Source organism: Crassostrea angulata, chromosome 5, assembly GCF_025612915.1.
Source record: "Crassostrea angulata isolate pt1a10 chromosome 5, ASM2561291v2, whole genome shotgun sequence".
Taxonomy (NCBI): domain Eukaryota; kingdom Metazoa; phylum Mollusca; class Bivalvia; order Ostreida; family Ostreidae; genus Magallana; species Magallana angulata.
The window spans coordinates 48,467,703-48,489,381 of record NC_069115.1 but is presented as its reverse complement, the minus strand read 5'-3'; the positions used below and the strand labels follow the sequence as shown (position 1 = coordinate 48,489,381).

General features: G+C 33.4%; 1 protein-coding gene across 1 annotated transcript; it reads left to right on the top strand.

Annotated features, from left to right (window-relative positions):
• Positions 1-4,780: 4,780 nt before the first annotated feature.
• On the top strand, positions 4,781-6,577 carry LOC128184986 (uncharacterized). The gene is made up of 2 exons (XM_052854651.1): positions 4,781-4,874; positions 5,354-6,577. The coding sequence occupies exon 2, from the start codon at positions 5,354-5,356 to the stop codon at positions 6,365-6,367; it is 1,014 nt and encodes a 337-aa protein (XP_052710611.1). The 5' UTR covers positions 4,781-4,874; the 3' UTR covers positions 6,368-6,577.
• The last annotated feature ends 15,102 nt before the right edge of the window (positions 6,578-21,679 follow it).

Below are 21,679 nucleotides of genomic sequence, written 5' to 3'. Positions count from 1 at the left end.
TAACGGAAAGTGAAGCAGTTAAATATTTGTCAATTAATCCCCACTTGAGACTTCCTAACCTAGCTAATCATGGCCACATTTAAGTGCTTCTTAAATGTCCGCAAATTTTGACCCTTTAATTGCTGATACTTAATTGCATGACTTTCGCGAACCGCCCACCTTTACAATTATTACAGAAACCCCCTTTCCATTAAAAAAATGAATTAATATAGAGATAATGGAATTATGAAGTGAAATAAAAGATATAAAGGATCAGAGAGTGGGTGTACTTTTCTATGCTGTTAAACATATCCAATCCATTATAATATTTTTCACAAAACTGTCAATTACAGAAGAAAACACGAGTTGATCAATCATGTCATTTAGCTGTGGGCCATTTAAAGTATTGACTACCCCATACACGAAGGCAGTGAAGATCAAATTAAGCTTGAAATTTCGTAAGGTTGTACAACACAATTGATTTCATTAAATACGCGTTCGGATTTAGTCGGTCTTTAAATTGAGAAGGTCTCTATCTAAATGTCTTATTGTACCTGATATATATTCATTCCGCCGTCTCTCTATATATTTATTTTGCAAGGTGGTAATGTATATGTAGTCACTGATTCGTCGTTTCTCTGTGGTTTAAAAAGAGAAACCAATCTGTTCATTGCATGATTAAAAATAAAACTTTGTTTCTGTTTTTAATACACCCTTTTACTTTTAGCAATTTGGTAAGCAGACATAGTATTCCAACGGTTGTAACATCAGTGTTGCAACTGAAGCGATAACCACTTGTATTTTGACACCGAATCGGTCACTTCTAACGAAATCTTTTACTCAGTTTGAGTATATATTCAGACAGACAGCCTCAAAGAAAAAACCCTTTAAATAGCTTTTCTTACTAAACATGACATTTTTTCATCATGATTTACGACTTAACATTTAGACTCATGCAAGTGCTAAAATGCTTTCTTTGGATGACTTATGCTGGATATGAAAGTAGCGACATTGCAGAAAAAAACAAATAAATCGCGTTTGCGGGTTGTGTAAGTTTTTTTCTTGCAATGATCGTTAACTCCATAGTCCGCATGAATCATCTAAGATAGGTTTTTACTATAAATGATATTTACAATTTTCATGTAATAAATTTTTGAATCAATCATAAATAGTACGTAAAATGAAGTAAATTATTATTACTGAACAAAGAAGTAATCAAGTCTTCATAATATATGGGAAGTTGAGTCGGCTATCATCATAACCATTTTGTGCAGTCCGTGATTTTCTTAGGTTGCTGAAGGTTTCGACCAACCAATAAACTGAACTGCGATCGGTCTGCTTAAATTAAGAAATACAGGACATACACAGTGAATGTAGGTATATTCTATTGTTGTGGTTCTTTAATATATTTCAAGAGATATCTAATTGTTTTTTTTTTAATCAACCGATTGAACATTAAAATTTATATACATTGATGTATTTTTTAAATGATGTTTCTGTACAAATTAAAACTGAATATCAAATACCATAAAGCAGAGTTTTAAGCATAAAAGAAGCAATCTAGAAGGTATTTAAAATCTATTTTGGTTTTGTTAGTCTAACATTTTGTTAGTTGTAGTTGTATATATAACTCATCTTCGCTAGCCAAGAGTTTCTGATCCGCACCGCTTCTCAAGATCAGAAACCCTCAGCTAGCAAAGATGGATATAACTGTATTGGTGTATTTCATTAAAGTTTATATTTAACATCGTTCAGCGAAATTTGCCCGTATTTGACTGGTACTAGCCTGTTTTAATCAGCTTATCGGGTTTTTTTTGGATATGCATGCTACATGTAGTAAAAATTGATATTGGCCTTAGTAAACCAGGTCGTCCTTTTTTTCTCGTGCCAAATAAGATTGTTATTGGAGGCTGAATCCAGTTGTCACTCCTAAATAACAGTAATGTTAAGATACCGAACAAGGACATTCAAAGTAGTGAAATGTGCCTGACCTATGGCCTTATTTACCTTGTGGCTTGAACCGTAGAGTTCATTTAGACGACAAAGAGCATCCACTTACATTGTCTTACATTCTTAATCTACATACGGGAACCTAGGTTCTTTTTATATACACATATGATCCTGAGTTGACTCATTAACAAAGCTGAAGTGAATCCCACTGATAAATGGGTGGTGAACAGGTGTGAATTGCTTTTTGATAAGAACTGAAGTATTTTTACCTCAGTCTGATTTTACACCTGCATTTCACCTGTTCTTCTCCAATGCAATTCCAGTTAAAATTGATGCACTAGATAAGCCAACGCTACCTGACCATTTTTTGGTTGTTTTTTAAATTAAACAATTTACATAATTGTATGCTTAGGGCACCGTTTTCTTTTCTTATCTAACCACTGGTTTCCAATAAGCATTTTATTATGAACTTCTTAACATTTGGTTTAATCTAAAACCCGCGGGTTAAACAACATTAATATAGTTTATTACAAATAAAATATATTTCCTAACAACTCAATCATTAGTATTTTGTTTTTGATATATTGATTTGAAAATTGATTCGTTTTTCTTAAAGTCATGATACATAATTAAATTATTCTGTTAGTCAAAGGCTTCAGAAGAATTTTAACATAAGACTTTTGAACCTTTATAAATATCAAAATGAAAAGTGTATTTTGGGTATTTGGGATTATTTAATTTAAATATTAATGTATCTCTTGTAATGTTTAAAGTTTGAATAGGAATGAAATGTATTATTCTTAGCCAATCAGATTTTGTTTTACCAATCAGCAATCAAAATCTTACCAAAAGAAATCTAGCATGATGAGACAAATCAGATGAAACTAGGTAATATATTTTTGCCAGTCTGATATTCTTTTCCGTCCTGCCCGAGTTTGTAACAATGAATATTGATTACCTATTCTAGCAATGGACAGTAAACATATGATAATATCTATTACATCCATTACCATTTTTTTTGGAAGAAGTGGTGTTTGGAAAAAATGGCATAGCTTGATACATTTTATAACTGTTGGTAAATGTTATCCCAATCTGTATACTACTTGGATTGAGTATTAGTAACTCAATCCAAATATTACACTAAAAAAGTGAAAAGTGGCATGTAATTTCAAAGGTGGTCAGATTTTAATCTCCTAGTTAGATTGGGTCCCTTACCCTATAGACCACTATTTGAAAGACAAGATGCCATCAATGAAGCTTCTTAAATTTACAACACTACACGCGCGCATGCACAAACGCACGTGTATCTAAATTTGTGCTTGTACTCCATTATGTTTATGTCAAGGTAAGATACATTGTACTACAAATTAGAGAAATCGATGGCTATTTCCCCCACCTTTATTTATCTTGGTACATACCCGACGTCATGTGCCTATTGAGGAGCTTGTGACAGGCCGTACATATGTAATCATTGCAGGTTATGTTTATACTCTCCTCGACCAAGAAACATTATCTTCCCGCAAAACAGGTCATTGCATTGCCATTATACGCTGCTTGTCACAACACCACATGGAATTTATTTATTTGTATTTCATACTCATGTCACTGCATATGATCTACTAAGCAAACATAATTATTGTACAAAAATACACTAAACAATTATTTTAATATATGCTATATTTATACAAGTTTGTTTTTGTAAAATCAGATTAAGAAAAAACATCTTTTTCTTAATGAAAAAAAGAAAAATAAAATTCAAAATGAAACCTACTAACTTTGCAAACTTTTTACAAGGATATTTTGTGTATGCGATATGAATTATGAAAGCTAAACTTTGTTATTAGAAGATTAACGTTTCATCTATGTTTATCAGTACTTTTTAAACTATATTTAGGACACATATGTTATTCTCAAAAACATTATAATTACATATTTTGTATGATCAATATTGTTTATTTTTTGGACTCACCCTGATATTCCATAAAGAATCCATCTCCCTTTTCGCTGCGTACAAGGATTCACAAAAGATCTACTTAAGGTCGACCGAAAGAAGCTTCAGAACTTTGGCAATGCCGATGTTAAGAATTTAGTTAAAAAAAGGATTAAAATTTTGTGCAAACGTGAGAAATTTAAAAACAACCCAGAACACACAATTGTGTGTAATAAAGCCCAGCCCGACATATTTTACATTTTACTGTTACTCCAAAGTTTCAACAATGTGTACTGGAAAGTCAAAGTTCATGAGCACATTGAGACTATCCTTCTTGGTCACGCAAGTATGTTTTTCAACTTTCTTTGTAGACGTACATTTATTTTAATCACGACTCAAAATTTTCAGCTTTTAATAAGATTCAGGAATTCAAACTTTGGCTTTATCACAGAATTTTCTTAAAAAAAACCAAATTAAGGACCAAAGACATAGGAGAACTTAAAGTGAGAGGGAATGGAAAAGGAAGAGAAAAATTAACGTTGATACATATGAGGAGGGATGATATCTGTTCAAAGTCTCCCTTTCGAAACCAGACAGTTCAGGAAAGATATCCCTCGTTCTAGTTGATAAAGTTGAAGTAGAAAACGCGGCCTTGCCTGATAACGCTTGGAGGAGATGACGACGAGATTCGGCGAAAATTCTGGACCATAATCTTGGCTACCAAATGAGGGGATACCTGAAGGATATACCTGCCATCAAATGGGAGATCTTTTTAATGGAAAAGGTGAGGTGGTAGAAATAATTTTTTCTCTTTTATTGAATCTTCTTTTCATGAATGGATCTATGATTAAGATTGTTGTACGCATTGCATTGTGATGATACCCTTAGTTTGTACCTCTGCCATGTAAATTTGCATACCGATGTCAACTATATAAGGCACCAACTATAGAAGGGACATTCATCTACTGGTCTTGGTTCACCACTATTGGTTTCATCGACTGGAGGACATAAAAAGGCAAGGGCGTTTTTTGTACATCAAAAGAAAAATTTTTGCAGAAAATTTTTAGTTAAGAAATAATCTACCATTTAAACCAAAAAATGCAGAATGATATTATTTTCTTAAGGAAGATAATATAAACATATAAATATAATAATATACACATTGTGCTCAAAATAAATTTGATTGCACACTTTAATTTCTAATTAAATCTACATCTTAATTTAATAGATAAACGTTGTATTTTTGCCTACTGTCTTATATTCATTTATTAAAACATTATAAAATCAGTAATAAATTAATCATTTTAGTTTTATTTTATTGTTTTGTACTTTTCTTACTGCATATATTTAATTTACTTAAACTTCCTATATTGTATGATTTTCGTAATTTACTCACTTCGAGAAAATATGACTCTATGCATCTTTTATGGTATATACAGCTTCAAAATATAAATATATCTTTGTCGCAATAATAAATTACTCATCAATTTACAGATGCCTGAAGGAAAACAATCGTCTGTAAGAGAAATTAACTTACCGGTACCTGAGCAGAAAACATTTGATGGAACGTCATTTCCATTAATTCTTTCTCCGAACCACGGCGTCGAAGAAATCCAACCAACATTTAATTCAACATTAGCCGTCGTCGAATGGATACAGAGCGAGAAGTCTAACATTGAAAACCAGCTTTTAAAACATGGCGCGATCCTCTTTCGAGATTTCCCAGTTAATTGCCCGTTAGATTTCGATAATTTTGTAAAAGCCTTCGGTTATGAGCCACTTCCTTACGTAGGGGGAGCTGCACCAAGAACGCTGGTTGTAGGCAACGTATTTACCTCAAACGAAGCTCCGCCAGACACGCTCATCCCATTTCATCATGAGATGGCACAGGTTCCAAACTATCCGTCAGTGTTGTTCTTCTATTGTGATAATGCTCCTAAAGAAGGCGGACAGACTCCTTTAGTTTTGTCAAACTTAGTTTACCAAAAGATGCTGGAATTGAACAGCGGCTTTGTCAACACGTTAAAAGAAAAGGGGGTGAAATATACACGAGTTCTTCCAAACGGTGATGATCCCACATCGCCAATTGGCCGAGGGTGGCAATCTACTTACGGCACACCCGATAAAGACGAAGCTGAAAAGAAGGCGTTGGAACTTGTGGAATCCATTGAATGGCTGGAAGATGGATGCTTGAAAACTGTAACCAGGGTATTACCAGCAATCAGAGAGGACCCACGTACCGGAAAGGAAATGTGGTTCAACTCTGTCATCGCTGTGTACCGTGGATGGAAGGACTCTCGAAACTCGCCAGAAACATCCATTACTTTTGGAGACGGATCACCGATGGACCCGAAGGTCATGGATGTTTTGGAGAATGTGCTGAACGAACTGGCTGTGGACTTCATCTGGAAGAAAGGGGATGTGGTGATGGTAGACAACAGGCAAGCTCTCCACGGACGACGGTCGTTTGTCCCACCTAGACGCATTTTAGCAGCACTTTGTAAATAATATCAAGAAGATTTTATTGTATTGGGTCTATAATACTCAAAATCACCTATTGTTTTCATGATTTAAAATTCGTATCATGTAGTTTCAAAAGAAAAAAATATCTACGTTTTTATTTTATTGTATTCTAATAATTTTTTGTACAAAATGACTTTTCGATATCTATATATTTGTACTACATGTTCATCTATTATACAACCTCATTAGAACTACCAAATTCTATTTAGATTTGGGGATTGTTTTTGTTATAATCACTCATATACTGTAATATTTTCAAATAAATATACGAATTTTTTTCTTTCTTTTTCGGTGTTTAAGAAAAGCCTTTAGAAACACTCATAGATAATTTGTCATAACAAATCTAAATGATTTCCACAGTAAGTTTTATCAATAAATAAATAATATTTTATTTCCTATCTTCATACACATAATATTAATAGCATTATTACAAACTCCTTTAAAACAAATGAAAGATAAATTGTGATGATGGCTATCATCACAAAGAGATAAAGACATGTCTATGTGTACACAGCTAATCTGACACACTTATAATTTATTTTTAAACAATTAACATTTCATTTTCATAAAGCGAACAGCGTTTTATTTGATTATTAAATCTAAAGAAATTTATGAAATTTTAATTCTAAATATGCAAAAAGGATCTGCCTAAAATCGTTAAAATTCATATTTTGGCCATTAACTATCATTTATTGAAGAAAAACTAAATATTCAACTTTAAATTATGAACTTTTTTCTATATCTTTATTCATCTATTGATTTAAAGTAAGTATAAATAGCCTAAAATTATCACGACCATCAACTAGCCCTCTTTAGTAATGAATAGCAATCTCTAAACCAATGCGACAAATTATTATGTGGAAAATAAAACTAAGAACATGTAACGTATATGTCTCAAAACAGTTGATAGAATCCTGACGAACTGAAAGCATAAGTTTGATACTTTCAATTTTCCGCGATTTATCGGTTCAAAATTTAGCTGAGATAATAAAATCTAAGTTTTTTTTTTCTTTTTAAAAATTCTATTTACTTGAAATTATTTTTAGCTTTCATTTTTAGTACAGAACTGTGAAAAGTATCAATTTAATTTATTGATGTATACTGAGAAATATAAAACACCAATGCTCACATAGAACTTTAACACAAAAGTTATCATACGATTGATTATATATAATTATATATCTGACCTTCATGGAAATAGTCGCCTGCGTTTCTTATTGTGATCTCATCGAGATGGTTCTATATGGAACATCTTGAACAGTAAAGCTAATTTACTCTGTATTTTGTTATATAAAAACAAATTTATTTTTTAATTTAGATAAGCTATTTTGATGATATGATATATCACAGTGTTTGCTTTAAAGACACCCCAAAACAAAGTCACACTCCAAAATAGAACACCTACAAAATTGCTGTCAATGTTTTCCATATACAGGATACAGGCATCTAAGGGTACATCCTATCTCTGTGTCACCTGACTCACATTGTGTAAATATATTTGACAGCAGGTTCTTTCTAAAATAAGTGAAAATTCTTTCTAAAGTGAATAAAGAATGTATTAAGTATTGCATATGACAAACCTACACAAACCCTTCTAACAGCGTCCCATGTGTATCCATCACAACAACTGTGTATGTTCTTTGGATTTCTACAAACGAAGTAACATAAATTCAAGCCTGTGATTTTTGTTTTCTATTTTCTATTTTTACACCATTTCAAGTGATGATATCAGGACATTATAATTAGTACATCTACGCTGTTAATAATAATAATAATAATAATTATATTTTCTAGAAACTTATTGTAATTTTTTCACCACTACATGTCTTACGTGAATTTGATGTATTATGTTTGTTATAAAAACGCCAGTTATATGAAATTTGCTAAGTTATGTTATTATAACAATATCAGTTACTCTAAATAATCATTTAATGGTACTGAATGCGTATGTGAGTATGACAGGTGTCAATAAGTGTTTCTCTACTGCTAGAATGGTCAAGATTGAGAAAAAAGGTATGGCTAGTTGCTTCCCAATCGAGGCATTTAGATTGCACGGACTTCTGAGTATTTCTGACTTTATTTTATAACGAAGACAATATTTTACAGGTTAATGCAGGAATTTTCTTGGTGTTTTTAAATAATTAAAAAAAAAATGAAAAAAATAAAAACCCAAAACATAAACAAATACACACACAGGACGAAACATGTAAACTACTGAAAAATACCTTCACAAAACTGCCCTTTCTTACCTTCAATATCAGTTATTAATGACTAAAAAAGAAAATAATGTTAATTCATGTTCTTGAAAAAAAATTTTATTCAATGAACGCGATTTTTCCAATTGAAAGTATTTCTTTGAAAGAAAATGGAAATTGGAATCTTATTTCTGTTTTGTTATTAAATATTTGATAAATGCAGAACGATGAAAACGACGGAACCATGTACAAGCATTAATTTTAATATTTATCTAAATAATAATTTTATAAATAAAAGAAGAATATAGTACTTACTGGTTCGTACCCAAGCCAGTCACTAGAGACGTCCATGTTGGTCAGCTTTTGTAACTGTATATAGAAGAAAATCAGTCAAAAACGAAAGTTGAATGAGGGGCACATGCACTTTCAAATAAGTAGTCGTCTATACTCTGTCCCGAGTTTTTGCTTCCACCACTATTTGCTTGATATTTCAATAATCGTAAATACCTTTGTGCTCAAACTACGTTCACCCACTAATATAAAAAATGTCCAGATTATCTGTTTTGAAACGCCCCTTCTACCGCTTCAGGTTTCAATACACATCCCGACATTGAAAGTCTATGGAGATTTTACATTGCAACAACCATTAATAAACCCGGATGATAGCGTTAAAAAATTGTGCGATGTATTCCGAGTGTATTCCGAATGGAGAAAAGATGTAAACATTCTCCATTATAAATCTCCGTAAGGAATCTGTTTTCGTTCCTGTGAATTTTTCTAAGTGGAAAGGAATAATTGATCAATGAAGATATCTTGGATATATTCCCTTTTAACGATTTCAACTGTATTTCTTTCACAGGTATGTGTAATTTTATTAAAATTCATCAAAAAGCGATGGAAGCATTAACTTGGGACAGACTATAGCTAGTGGGCGCTGTCGCCATATTTTTTACGGAAAAGTTAATCCAATCGTGGAAGAAATGTAGGTTTACCGTCTTTAGAGCAACATCTTAACAGCAAGGTATTATCAAATCAAATTCTATTTCAAATGTGCTTTTAAAGCATGCGTGCCCAAAGTTGAAAATATTATATAAATAGTGCCTGTTTGGGAGGGTTACAGTTGAAATTGACACCCCAAGAAAACCATTGTCAACCGACGCGGAGCGGAGGTTGACAATGGTTTTCGAGGGGTGTCAATTTCAACTGTTATTCTCCCAAACTGACACTATTTATTTTGTTATACTGAATGTCTTAATTTTTAAGAAAATTTTACTGCTTTTATATAGGAATAACGTGAATTCTACAGCGAACCGTACGCGCATAATTTTCGCGCATGTAACATTTTTTTAATGTTACCCGTTGCTTAGTGCGTTGCTAACGCTGAGGGTAATAGAAAATATTATTAACTGCGTTTTAACCAATCAGATTTCAGTATTTAACATGAAAGTATAACAAAATAATATGAATACCACTCATCCCAAATACATGAGATCAAGCATAAAAGGGAATTTACTATCTTACACAGGGATGTGTTATTTTTATAAAACGATTCATCAAAGTTACATGTAACCCGCTGTAATCTGCAGCTTTTGTTTTACTACTAGGCTTACCGTATCAAATTACATTAATAGTATTTGCATAAAACAAAAGGAAAAGAACATATCTTTTCCATGAAATGCAATCGGTAAGCGTTCCTTGTAAATACATGTATATCGTAAAGCTATTCTTTTGTCGACATACTTCTACAGGGTTATCTCGCTTTAACCAATAGATAAGAGCAAATAAAACTGTGAAAGTTCATAGCTATTATCACGAAAGCCCAGAAGGCTTGCTCATTCGAAATTTAATATTTCATCGCTGGGCATTCGTATATATGACTTTATTTTATTAAAAAAAAACTAGATTTTGACACGGGTTGACTTATCATATGATATCGGACATTTACGAAATAAAAGTATACATCGCCACATCGTACATGTATATTGTTGACATTGCATAACCAAGTTTTCAGTCTACAATAATGCAGTTAATTTCACTACACTCTGCTGAGTTTGAATAATCTAACTTGGTCTGGGGAAAGGCCTTCACCACAGTTAAAACGCCTCCCATTAACCCGTAATGTAGCAAAAAATTCAGTGCAGAATCGCCCCAAAACGATTTTGGAGAAAATTAATAAAGTTGCATTGAGAATAACTGTACAGTTAAATTGTTCAGAACAAATCCTTTTGAAGCTGTAAATACCTTTCTTCGAAAAGTTTAATTCTACAATTGCAGAATACAACATTTCTTCAACAACGTTTTTTACACATCATGTTGACATCCTAGACTCTCGGGATTTTTTTTGTGTAAATGCAATGTGTTAGAGTTATCTTCCGTATTTTTGATGAACAGAAAAAAATTCAATTGTTTTATCGTCTCTTAGTTTATATATGCAAAAAGAGCCTCCTATGATTTAGCGTGAATGTAATGCGCTTGCGCAAGATTGTAAAATCCCAAAATATTCAGATGATTTCCGGAATTTTTTGAGACATTTTCGTTGATTATAAATTAGCGAAGCTTGATTGAGAAAAAATAAAAACAAATTGGTAATCTTCAAGTATCAATTATGTTTAGAATATATAAAACAAAAGACAGTACTCACCCGATTTATCGGTATTAAAGGTAAAACATTCGAGTCTATTATTTCAATATAGTAGTATAGATACCAAAACCCCCAAGGTTTTTAAAAATACCGTTTGTTGAGTAATAAATTCTGCTTGAAGAAGGCAAAAACTTTTGATTTGAACATATTTTATTATGCAAATATACATTTACATAAATGGATTAGGCAGCAGGCAATGCCTATGTAAGCGTTCTCTGTAAAGTATATTCATTTCATTTTGAGTCTATAGATTCTTAATATAATAATAGAAAGGAAGGAATTTTTTCACTGTTTTCTATAGCTATGTTTACACGGCTGTCGATGCATCATTGTGAATGCTTTTTTTTACTCCCAACCAGTAAATTAAAATTCACAAAATACATTTTTACCTCAACTATAAGATAATCCGTTTTTGGCCTACTGATGAACACGGTTTTGATATCATTGACCTGTTCTTGCAGTCTGACAGTACGATATAATACCGAGTTATACATCATTTTATAACAGACTGTTGCAGAACTTGTGTGTTTTAAATAGAAGTTGTCTCAGGTAAAACCATATAACCTAATGATGTTCATTGGCATGCTGAATACAATTCTGTTTAAACCCATGATGGCCGAAAACCCGAAAACAGATAAAAGAAGTATATTACCGGGTAAGCATTACGACCTAAAACATTGCCTTTAAGTCTCTGTTGTTTTTTTTTCTTGAGATATTCCAATTTAATTTAAAGGGTATTATGATTACTGCAACAGTCAAGCATTTTTGTCTCAGGTTGATGTTAAGGACATAGTAGATTGCATAAGGTATGTTTTTAGGCTGCATCAACAAATGGCATCACAATTGTGGTTTAAGTTTTAACCATGCAAATTGAATACATGATCTTGGTAAGTAAACATATTATGCAAAACGACTTCAGGCAAGTAGCAACGAGGGCGGACGGCGGGAAGAGAGGGTGGGGGCACCCCCACATTTTCTCGCAGCAAACATTTTTCTTAAATTTCAAAATAAAAAATTAATGATCGTGGAGTTGCCCCCTCCACTTTTTTGAGCGTACATGTAATATGTAAAAAAAATAAGGAAATTAAGAGTGAAATTGAAGTTATAGGTATACTACCCCCCCCCCTTCCCTCCATAGAAAACCAGTTTTACTAGAATCTTTGAATAAGATGCTTGGAGCCTTGAAACCAATTACTTGAGTATCGAATACTGAAGAAAGAACTCGAGTACTCAATAAATAAATTAATTCATTCAATACACTGAAGTTCATTATTTGACTTGCACCCATCAATTACCTGTCATGTTTTCAAAACATTAATTATTTCTAGATGATAACCTATATTTCTGTTTATAGGGTCACACATCTATTAAAAATCTAACAAATAGTTTGTTTTAAATTATGTCGTGAACAGCACAAAAACTATATCCTTAAATGTATGTCAATATGTTATGCGGACCAGTTGCGATAAGAAGTTAGCCAGTGAAATGTTAACGGCAGTATATATCGAATTGAACAACTATGATAAGGTGGCAGGGGACAGTTTTTTTGATCCAATTCATTGTAGCCAAGGGATGCATGTCTTCGGAACTCTGTAACTAGAATTTCCTCAGTTTTCATTCAGCATAAATACCTTTAATTCACTCTTTATAAGGCCAATCACCAATTTCTGAAGAAAATTACTAATCAAAACCTGTAAAATTCTCTACATACTGTTTTTTATGAGATTTTGACCCTTTCATATTTTGCTAATTTTTCATGATTTTTCAGCTTTTTAGATCTCCCCCAGCTAATTCCCTGCAGAGGGTTGACCTTCCGCATCGTGTGCATGCTGCACTATCACATGTCAGAAACTTACCGGTGTATAGTTTACAATGTCCCATCCACCTACTTTTCGTGTTATTTTACCTCCCGTCTGTAACTTGCAATTTTACTGTGTAAAGTTAGCACAACAGTCAAAGCCGCAGGTTTCGCATTTTACTTCTGATTCTCATGTACCTAACATAAGGGGCCTACATATTGCATATCAATTTCAACAAGAGACACCCCTCTAAAAAATGATAATCATTAAAAATCATTTCATGAATTTTAGCAACACTCATAAGCCTTCAAGTACAGCAACTCTCAATTTTACAAAAATATTGACGGGTACTTATTCGAAACTGTCCCTTGCTACCTAAAGCTTGCGCATATCAAGTATAAGTACGGACATCGAAGACCGATGAATAAACAAAGTATGTACTGAACTTTCCAGTTTTTCTGTGAATTATTAAGTATTCATTAGATTCGTTAAATTGTAAAATATCATAATGAAAAGATCTTCACAAACTCGATGTACGTGTAAACTAGTTTTGTACCTGTTCTTTCGTAAGAACCAAAAATAAATCGCTATTTTTAAATGTTAAGTAAAGGTAAAAACAATGAAAAAATAAAATAATACATATGATTTAACTAAAGTAAAAAGGCACATTTAACTATTTGTACATAGGACGGATTGCAATGGAGATTGTTTATTTATCGCATTCTTTTTTCTTATAAACAGCGAGCCTGATTCAAATCTCGTCAAACTGGCATTATCATCCGGGAACCGATCAGTCAGCTGACGTAAAGAAATCATATTACAGCGGGCATCTGACTTTAAAACGACATAAACCTATGGGGAACAGGACAACTTTTACATAAACTAGACATTTCTTAGGATCAAGCCAATCCCAGATCTCCGTTCTTTTTTTCCGAAATAAGTATTAATTACACATCGGAAATAGGTCTTTCAAAGAAAAAGTCATTAAAGACAACCGTATCTCCAGGGTTAAAGCAGGAGCTTCTAATAGTAACACAATATGACTAAAGACGTCAAAAACAGTCAGCATTATTCCCCAGCATCCCGGGAAATGACGTGTCTGTCGGCGACGGGAAATATTGAATTATGATGAACTTGTACACGCTTATTAATTGTCATCAGTTATCGTGACACGACTAATTGCGTGGTATTTAAGTTCGACGTTGGACGTTCGTCACCTGCGCTCAATTTATTTGATGCCACAATGAATAAAAAGAAGAAGAAAAAAATACCTCAATCCCCCAAAACAACAGTAAAAGTCCAAAATTCTGTAGCAAGGAAATAATTTTTGGTAATTATCTTTCTCATCTGTACACGTATATGTATGTGAATTAAGTAATCAACCAAAGTATGAGCATGAAACGTCAAACTGTCTTTTTTCTTTGTGAATTCTCTTAACCAAAATTAAGGAATATATATTTTTAAACCCAGATTTGATTTAAGTAACACGAAGAGGTACAGGAACGATAGCCATCGCAAAATATGAAATCCAAAAAGAAAATAGATTAAAAAATCACTTAACTAAATAGTAAATGATCAAAAAGGAGAATAAAATGATGCCCAATTTAAATTTTGTCCCCCCAAAATAACTTCGCAAATAACTGCATACCCGATTTATAAATACTTTTAAATGTTGATCATTGAATTGTGTAATGTTCTACCTTTTCTGATGTCCAACTTTACTGTATTTGTACATGCTACCACTTCCTCCAATTCAAGCATCCGAGGCTGTAACATTACACTAAAACTCCAATGAAAACTAAGATTTTGGATAATGAGAAAATATACACTCTTGACTAAAAGGATGAAAAAAAAATTAATTCTCGTGTAGTTTAACCAACAAAGAGAATAATTGTAGTGTTTTGTTACTGAAATATTCTTTCTATGACTCGAATAGATCTCGGTGACAACAACCTTGTCAGAAAATATAATCTTCCGCTAAGCTGAATGCTGACTGACGTTTTTCCTACTTATTGTTAGGCCGTTATTATTTACCGAATTGACTACGGATTTTTTTTCGTTTTCCCCAGAGGATGTTCACTCCGCAATGGCACCTGATGCCACCTCTAGCTCTATTTAGAGGTTCGTGTTTGCTCTGCTTCTGATTTTTGTTTTGATTTAAAACTTTGTGTCTTATTGTTTCTCAAAGGTTTGATGGATCCTCATTACATGTAATTTTACAGACAGTTTGAAAGTTTGGAACAAATTTTTAAAGGGACATGGTCAAGATTTAGCTTAAACTTTAAACTTTTTATTTCTCCATTTTTGATATTTGTGATGTTTTATTAATAAAGCATTTCCAACGGTCAACCAAACTTTTAAAGGGGCATGGTCACGATTTTGGTCAAAAATTATTTTTTCGATTTTAATGTTTACAATGCTTCAGTAAGGCATTTTAAATAGGCAACTAAAATTTGAGTGTAATTTGATGCGTTACAGAGCTTACAAGTCTTCGCTATGTAAACAATACGTTTGTTTACATTTTGAATATTGAAGTGAAAATTCCAGTTTTAGACCTAAAATGAATGTGTTGATCGTTAGGAACTGTTTATTTATGCTTAAAATGAATAGTTAGATAGGCAAACCAGCTTTAAAAAGATTTTTTACTGGTATATTGAACCTATGTAAACAAAAACAGGGCATGAGCCTTGTTTACATGCTGAAGAATTGTAAGCCCTGTATTTTGCTTAAATCTCAACGACTGGCACCCATATTTCATTGATCATAAGATATGCTTTCCTAAAGCATTACAAATAGTAAAAACAGAAAAATAAAATTTGACCAAAATCGTGACTATGTCCCTTTAATGACAGTCGTTGAGTTTTATTAAGGAAGACAGAGAGCTCAAAACTGTTCGTTAAGTAAACAAAGCTATTGCCATGATTTCGTTTACAGACGGAGTGCTAAAAAAACTTTGGTTAAAAACAAAATCGAATGAACACTAGAAACCGTATACATGTATTTGTATTCATAGCGAACTAGCAAATAAAATAATCTGCTTGAAAATGAACTTCTTCCAAAATGTTTGACGCTTGTATCTCGACAACTGATACTCAAAATTTTGGTTTGCATTAGATATACTCTATTGAAGCAATATAAACATCTAAATTGGGAAAATTAAATTTTGATAACTATTTTTCTAAATGGTGACCATGCCCTGTATTACATATATATTTTTTAAGAAGTTCTGGACTTGTTAATTTATATGCCGGATGCTTTATTAATTTGGATCCTGGTTGACACCAAAGGCGTATGAATTAAATAGGTTTCACTGTATGTGTTTCAGGCAGCCAGAAGAGAGTTTTGTTACTTTGAACGTTTGATATATACACGGATTTCAACTTAAGATGGCAAGAAGTATTATTTCAATGAATAGTTTGAGTCTTTTGTGTATATATTGATTGTTTTTTTTATCTATTGGTTATCTATATCTGTAATTACAACTTGACGCCTCTGTTCATAGACCTAAACGGGAAATATTATACAAAAATTAATGAAAACTGTAAGTTATATATCATATGTTTATACTTTATTTATAATAAACTTTTCATCTAGAACCGTTCTTCAGGAACTACAGAAAAAACCAGCATCTGCTTTGATACTTTACATCGCTTCTACAGTTATGGTCCACATAAGAACTTTGGAATCAGGGAAATGAGTTTGAAGAGTATTCGTGTTTCATCTCTTTCAAATGTCGACTTATGAATACGGTGGTGAAAGCCTGCAACTAGACCAATCAAAGAAATAAAGTAACACCACTGCATGCATAAATACAAATACTTATCTGATATGATGCCAGCGAGTATGTCAGCGAGTAGTATCATCTGAATTCTTACAAAGTGTTCGAGGACTTACTGGTGAGAAGGACCAGAATTTGCTATACAATAAGCAGAAAACTATTACTATAACTTCTGATTGTTACTTTTAATCGCCGTGTTAAAGTGGTGTACTTTCATAATGTTCTTATCCGTTTCACTCAAACAAACATAAAATATTTATGAAATAAACTAGGATATGAAGCGCTCTGAAAGTGCAGTTTTAATTAATTCAATATAACAATAATTTCTTCCCTTCAAAACCCCATCTTCCACATCTACAAAATAAAATTACATATTTTAGACAGTGCGTACATCTATATATTTTACGAAGCAATAGGTGGGAAAGTGGGACTTTAATGACTGCACGAAAAAGAACCTTCGAATGGTTTTACTAGTACACAATAACTTTTACGGTCATTCATAGCCCGTGCCATGAATATCTATGTCACCTGACTTGGTGACAATAATAACAACCAATAGATGTAAAGAATAAACAAGCACTACCACGTGTTTAAGTAATATTAATATATACATTTTTAGCTCACCTGAGCTGAAAGCTCAAGTGAGCTATTCTGATCACATTTTGTCTGTCGTCCGTCTGTCCGTCTGTCCGTCTGTAAACTTTTCACATTTTCAACATCTTCTCAAGAACCACTGGGCCAATTTCAACCAAACCTGGTACAAAGCATCCTTAGCCTAAAGGGATTCAAAGTTGTGAAAATTAAGGTCCACGCCCTTTTGCAAAGGGAGATAATTAGGAATTTATGAAAAATTTCGAGAAATTTTCAAAAATCTTCTTCTCATGAACCATAAGACCAGGAAAGCTGAAACTTGTGTGGAAGCATTCTCAGGTAGTGTAGGTACTAAATTGTGAAAATCATGACCCCCAGGTGTAGGGTGGGGCTACAATGGGGGTCGAATTTTAACATATGAATATATAGAGTAAATCTTTAAAAATCTTCTTCTCAGAAACTTATCGGCCAGGAAAGCTGAAACTTGTGTGGAAGCATTCTCAGGTAGTGTAGATTCAAAATTGTGAAAATCATGATCCCCGGGGGTAGGGTGGGGCCACAATGGGGGGTCGAAGTTTTACAAAGGAATATATAGAGTAAATCTTTAAAAATTTTCTTTTCAGAAACTAATCAGCCAGGAAAGCTGAAACTTGTGTAAAAGGATCATCAGGTAGTGTAGATTCATACTTGTGAAAGTCACGACCCCGGGGTGTAGGGTGGGGCCACAATGGGGGGGGGGTGTTAAAGTTTTACATAGGAATATATAGAGTAAATCTTTAAAAATCTTCTTCTCAGAAACTAATCAGCCAGGAAAGCTGAAACTTGTGTGGAAGCATTCTCAGGTAGTGTAGATTCAAAATTGTGAAAATCATGATCCCCGGGGGTAGGGTGGGGCCACAATGGGGGGTCGAAGTATTACAAAGGAATATATAGAGTAAATCTTTAAAAATTTTCTTTTCAGAAACTAATCAGCCAGGAAAGCTGAAACTTGTGTAAAAGGATCATCAGGTAGTGTAGATTCAAAGTTGTGAAAGTCACGACCCCCGGGTGTAGGGTGGGGCCACAATGGGGGGGGGGTGTTAAAGTTTTACATAGGAATATATAGAGTAAATCTTTAAAAATCTTCTTCTCAGAAACTTATCAGCCAGGAAAGCTGAAACTTGTGTGGAAGCATCCTCAGGCAGTGTAGATTCAAAGTTGTGAAAATCATTATCCCTGGGGGTAGGGTGGGGCACTTGGGGGTCGAAGTTTTACATAGGAATATATAGGGTAAATATTTAAAAATCTTCTCCTCAGAAACTAATCAGCCAAAAAAGCTGAAACTTGTGTGGAAGTATCCTCAGGTAGTGTAGATTCAAAGTTGTGAAAATCATGATCCCTGGGGGTAGGGTGAGGCCACATGGGGGGGGGGGTGTTAAAGTTTTACATAGGAATATATAGAGTAAATCTTTAAGATTCTTCTTCTCAGAAACTAATCAGCAAGATGATTCTTCGTAATTGTTAAGACTTTGGCTCCAGGACAATTCTTTGGCCTCACAAGAAGGTTCAAAGTTTGATGTAGCTAAATATCCCATATATAAACAATTGTAAAGGATCTTTTTGAGAACTGCAATACTCAACATGTGATATGACTATAAAATTGAGGCAGGCAGCTATTTTTTCATTAGAATCTTTTTGTAGTATTGTATTGAGTTATTTCCCTTGATTTATTGATTCTTGATTTTTTTAATTAATGCATCCACTGTTATCCAATTATTGTGATGATTATTTTTATTCAATGTATATAAGTTGTTCTGCAAAAGTATTTTTGGGTTAGGACGGATTAGTTTGTTCATTTTTGATTTCCAATTTTTAGATACTATGAATTATTTTAGGCCGGCACATATATAGGGACAGTGTCTATTGAGTTACATTGAGAGACTGTTTGGGGTTAAACTTGAACAGGTTGGGATAGAATGAGTGTGTGGACATCCCTGCTCTATCTCTTTTCGTGTTTTCTAACCTACGATACAGAGTATGTTGTCACCCCTGCCCTGTATCGCATTAATACAAGAGTGCGGTCATCCCTGCTTGTAATGGCAGTGGTTGCGGCGGAGCACTAGTGTGTGGTCATCCCTGCTGGTGTTCTGGCCTTTCTAGCGCAGTGTGCGGCACTCCCTGCTTGCCTTAACGTTGGTACCTGTTGAGTTGCGTAGGTATGCGGTCATCCCTGCCTGCATAACGTTGAGTCCCTATATATGTGCAGGAGCGGTGATTAAAGTCTGCTCTTGTAAATATTGGCAGCAATCAGGGCTATCCCAGTCTATCTCCGGTACGGGCCCGCGGGGATCACAGGCAGTGACCCCATTGCACGTTACAAAATCATCCTGTTAGAAAAGGGACTAATGATTATAAACATAAGAATATCCAGGGGGAAAAATGGATTTTATTTATACAGGATCTACATGTATTATTGTACATTGTCCAGATTGTTTGTATTATGACTCCATTAAGCTGACTTTATCATACCTATTGTTCCTCAGGTGAGCGATGTGGCCCATGGGCCTCTTGTTTATGATAAAGGTAGTGTATAAACATCTCAAGGAAATATTCACAACAACAGTTGAAATACATGTAACATAAAGATTGGTAGTATTTCATTAAACAAAATGATGATACTTTAAACACATGTGCACTTACATACACATTAATTTACCGTTCATTGTGACCCAATCGACTTTGATTAAAATGGTTTGAATGTAGCAACTGATTACTAACAGTAAAGATTCAGTTGCGTATTTCAAACCTGTTCAACCCAAACCGATGAAAGAAAACAGCTTGTTTGTTGGTGGTGTTTATTATGTTTGATGCCTAATAACAAAGAAATGAAAGATGAGCCAAGTTTTTGTTTTGAGAGAGTATTTGAGATCATCATAAATTTTGAAAATTAACAAGAAATTCCACTCCGTTCCAAGTATTTACTCCTGAAACATTTCAATTACTGACAGCGCCCAGCCGCTAATTGTTATTAGGCAGTTAATTGCTATATATTTGTTGAATCGTTTCGCCGCGCATGCTGTTCAGAAATCTAAATACTATACATTTCCAGACTCGTTTAATAACGACAATAGACTAAATAGATCACACTAACAGCTCCGCGAAATTTCGCTTCATTTTCACTAATGTGATTTTGTTGCAAAAACATTTTAATCATATATACAAAAAGTAATTGTCAATTTTCTAAATCACGGTCAAATGAGTAAAAACTCTCCGCTGCACACCCCTGCATTGTTTAAGGTTCATTTGCCGTGATGCTAGATCGACAGGGATCTTTTCTACGTTGCGTAAACATTGCACAATTTGGTAAAACAATTGACGCTCGCAAAGCAAACACAGCTATGCTGAAGTGAAAACATTTGCACGCCTAGGGGGGTTCTCGGGAAATAGAAAACAGCCTGTTTCAATACTGGCATACATATGTTAAATTGCTTTTTCTAATAACCCTAAACATTTTCAAGTTTTTATATATGTGCGTTTTGCGCGGATGCCAAATTTCTAACAGGATTATCTATTTCATTTTCAATTACCCCGTTGCCTGTGGTAAAAGCTAATTCATTCCGAGATTCATCCTATTTTAAAAGCTTTGTTTTGCACGTGTTTTATGGTCCGTATTTAACACATTATTTTTTATTATCACCGACACACTTTTGGGTGGAAATTTGTTAGAAAACAAACCACGTATAATTTTACGTTTCCCATTTTTCATCCAACACTCAATCATAAAAAAGTCAGTTTTATGGTTAACTTATTTTAAAGCAGACGTGAATGTCGCTTCATAAAACAGGTTGTCTAATATATCATAACTTGTGAAAAATGTTTATTTATTTAAGTAAGTGTATCAATAAGAATTTTCTTTTTCACATTTTAATATACGATGACTAACTTTGACTGTAATTAGAATACTTCTGATTTGTTTACAATATGATCAACTTTTAAAAAAAAAATTTCTAGGTTCTATTCAGCAACCCTACCTAATAGTCCGTTAAATGCTATTGATAGCTTTGCGCTTCAATCTATGTGTTAGTTTTTTTCGTTTGATTTGTCTATAGAATAGTTGCATTTTGAAACACATCAAAATATTAAGGCAATTGTATATCATAAATGCTGTACAATGTTTGTTCTAAATATGGTTGGTTATAAGTAGGAATAATAAACCAAAAATGATCAGCTGATTTACACAAATTACTTTGGTTTTCTATACAAACATACGCCAATTTAAGGAAAAATGCTACAACCAATAACTTTTGATTTATT

What these genes read in the sequence shown, in the direction of transcription:
- LOC128184986 (XM_052854651.1), top strand. Translation starts at nt 5,354, where the DNA reads ATGCCTGAAGGAAAACAATCGTCTGTAAGAGAAATTAACTTACCGGTA.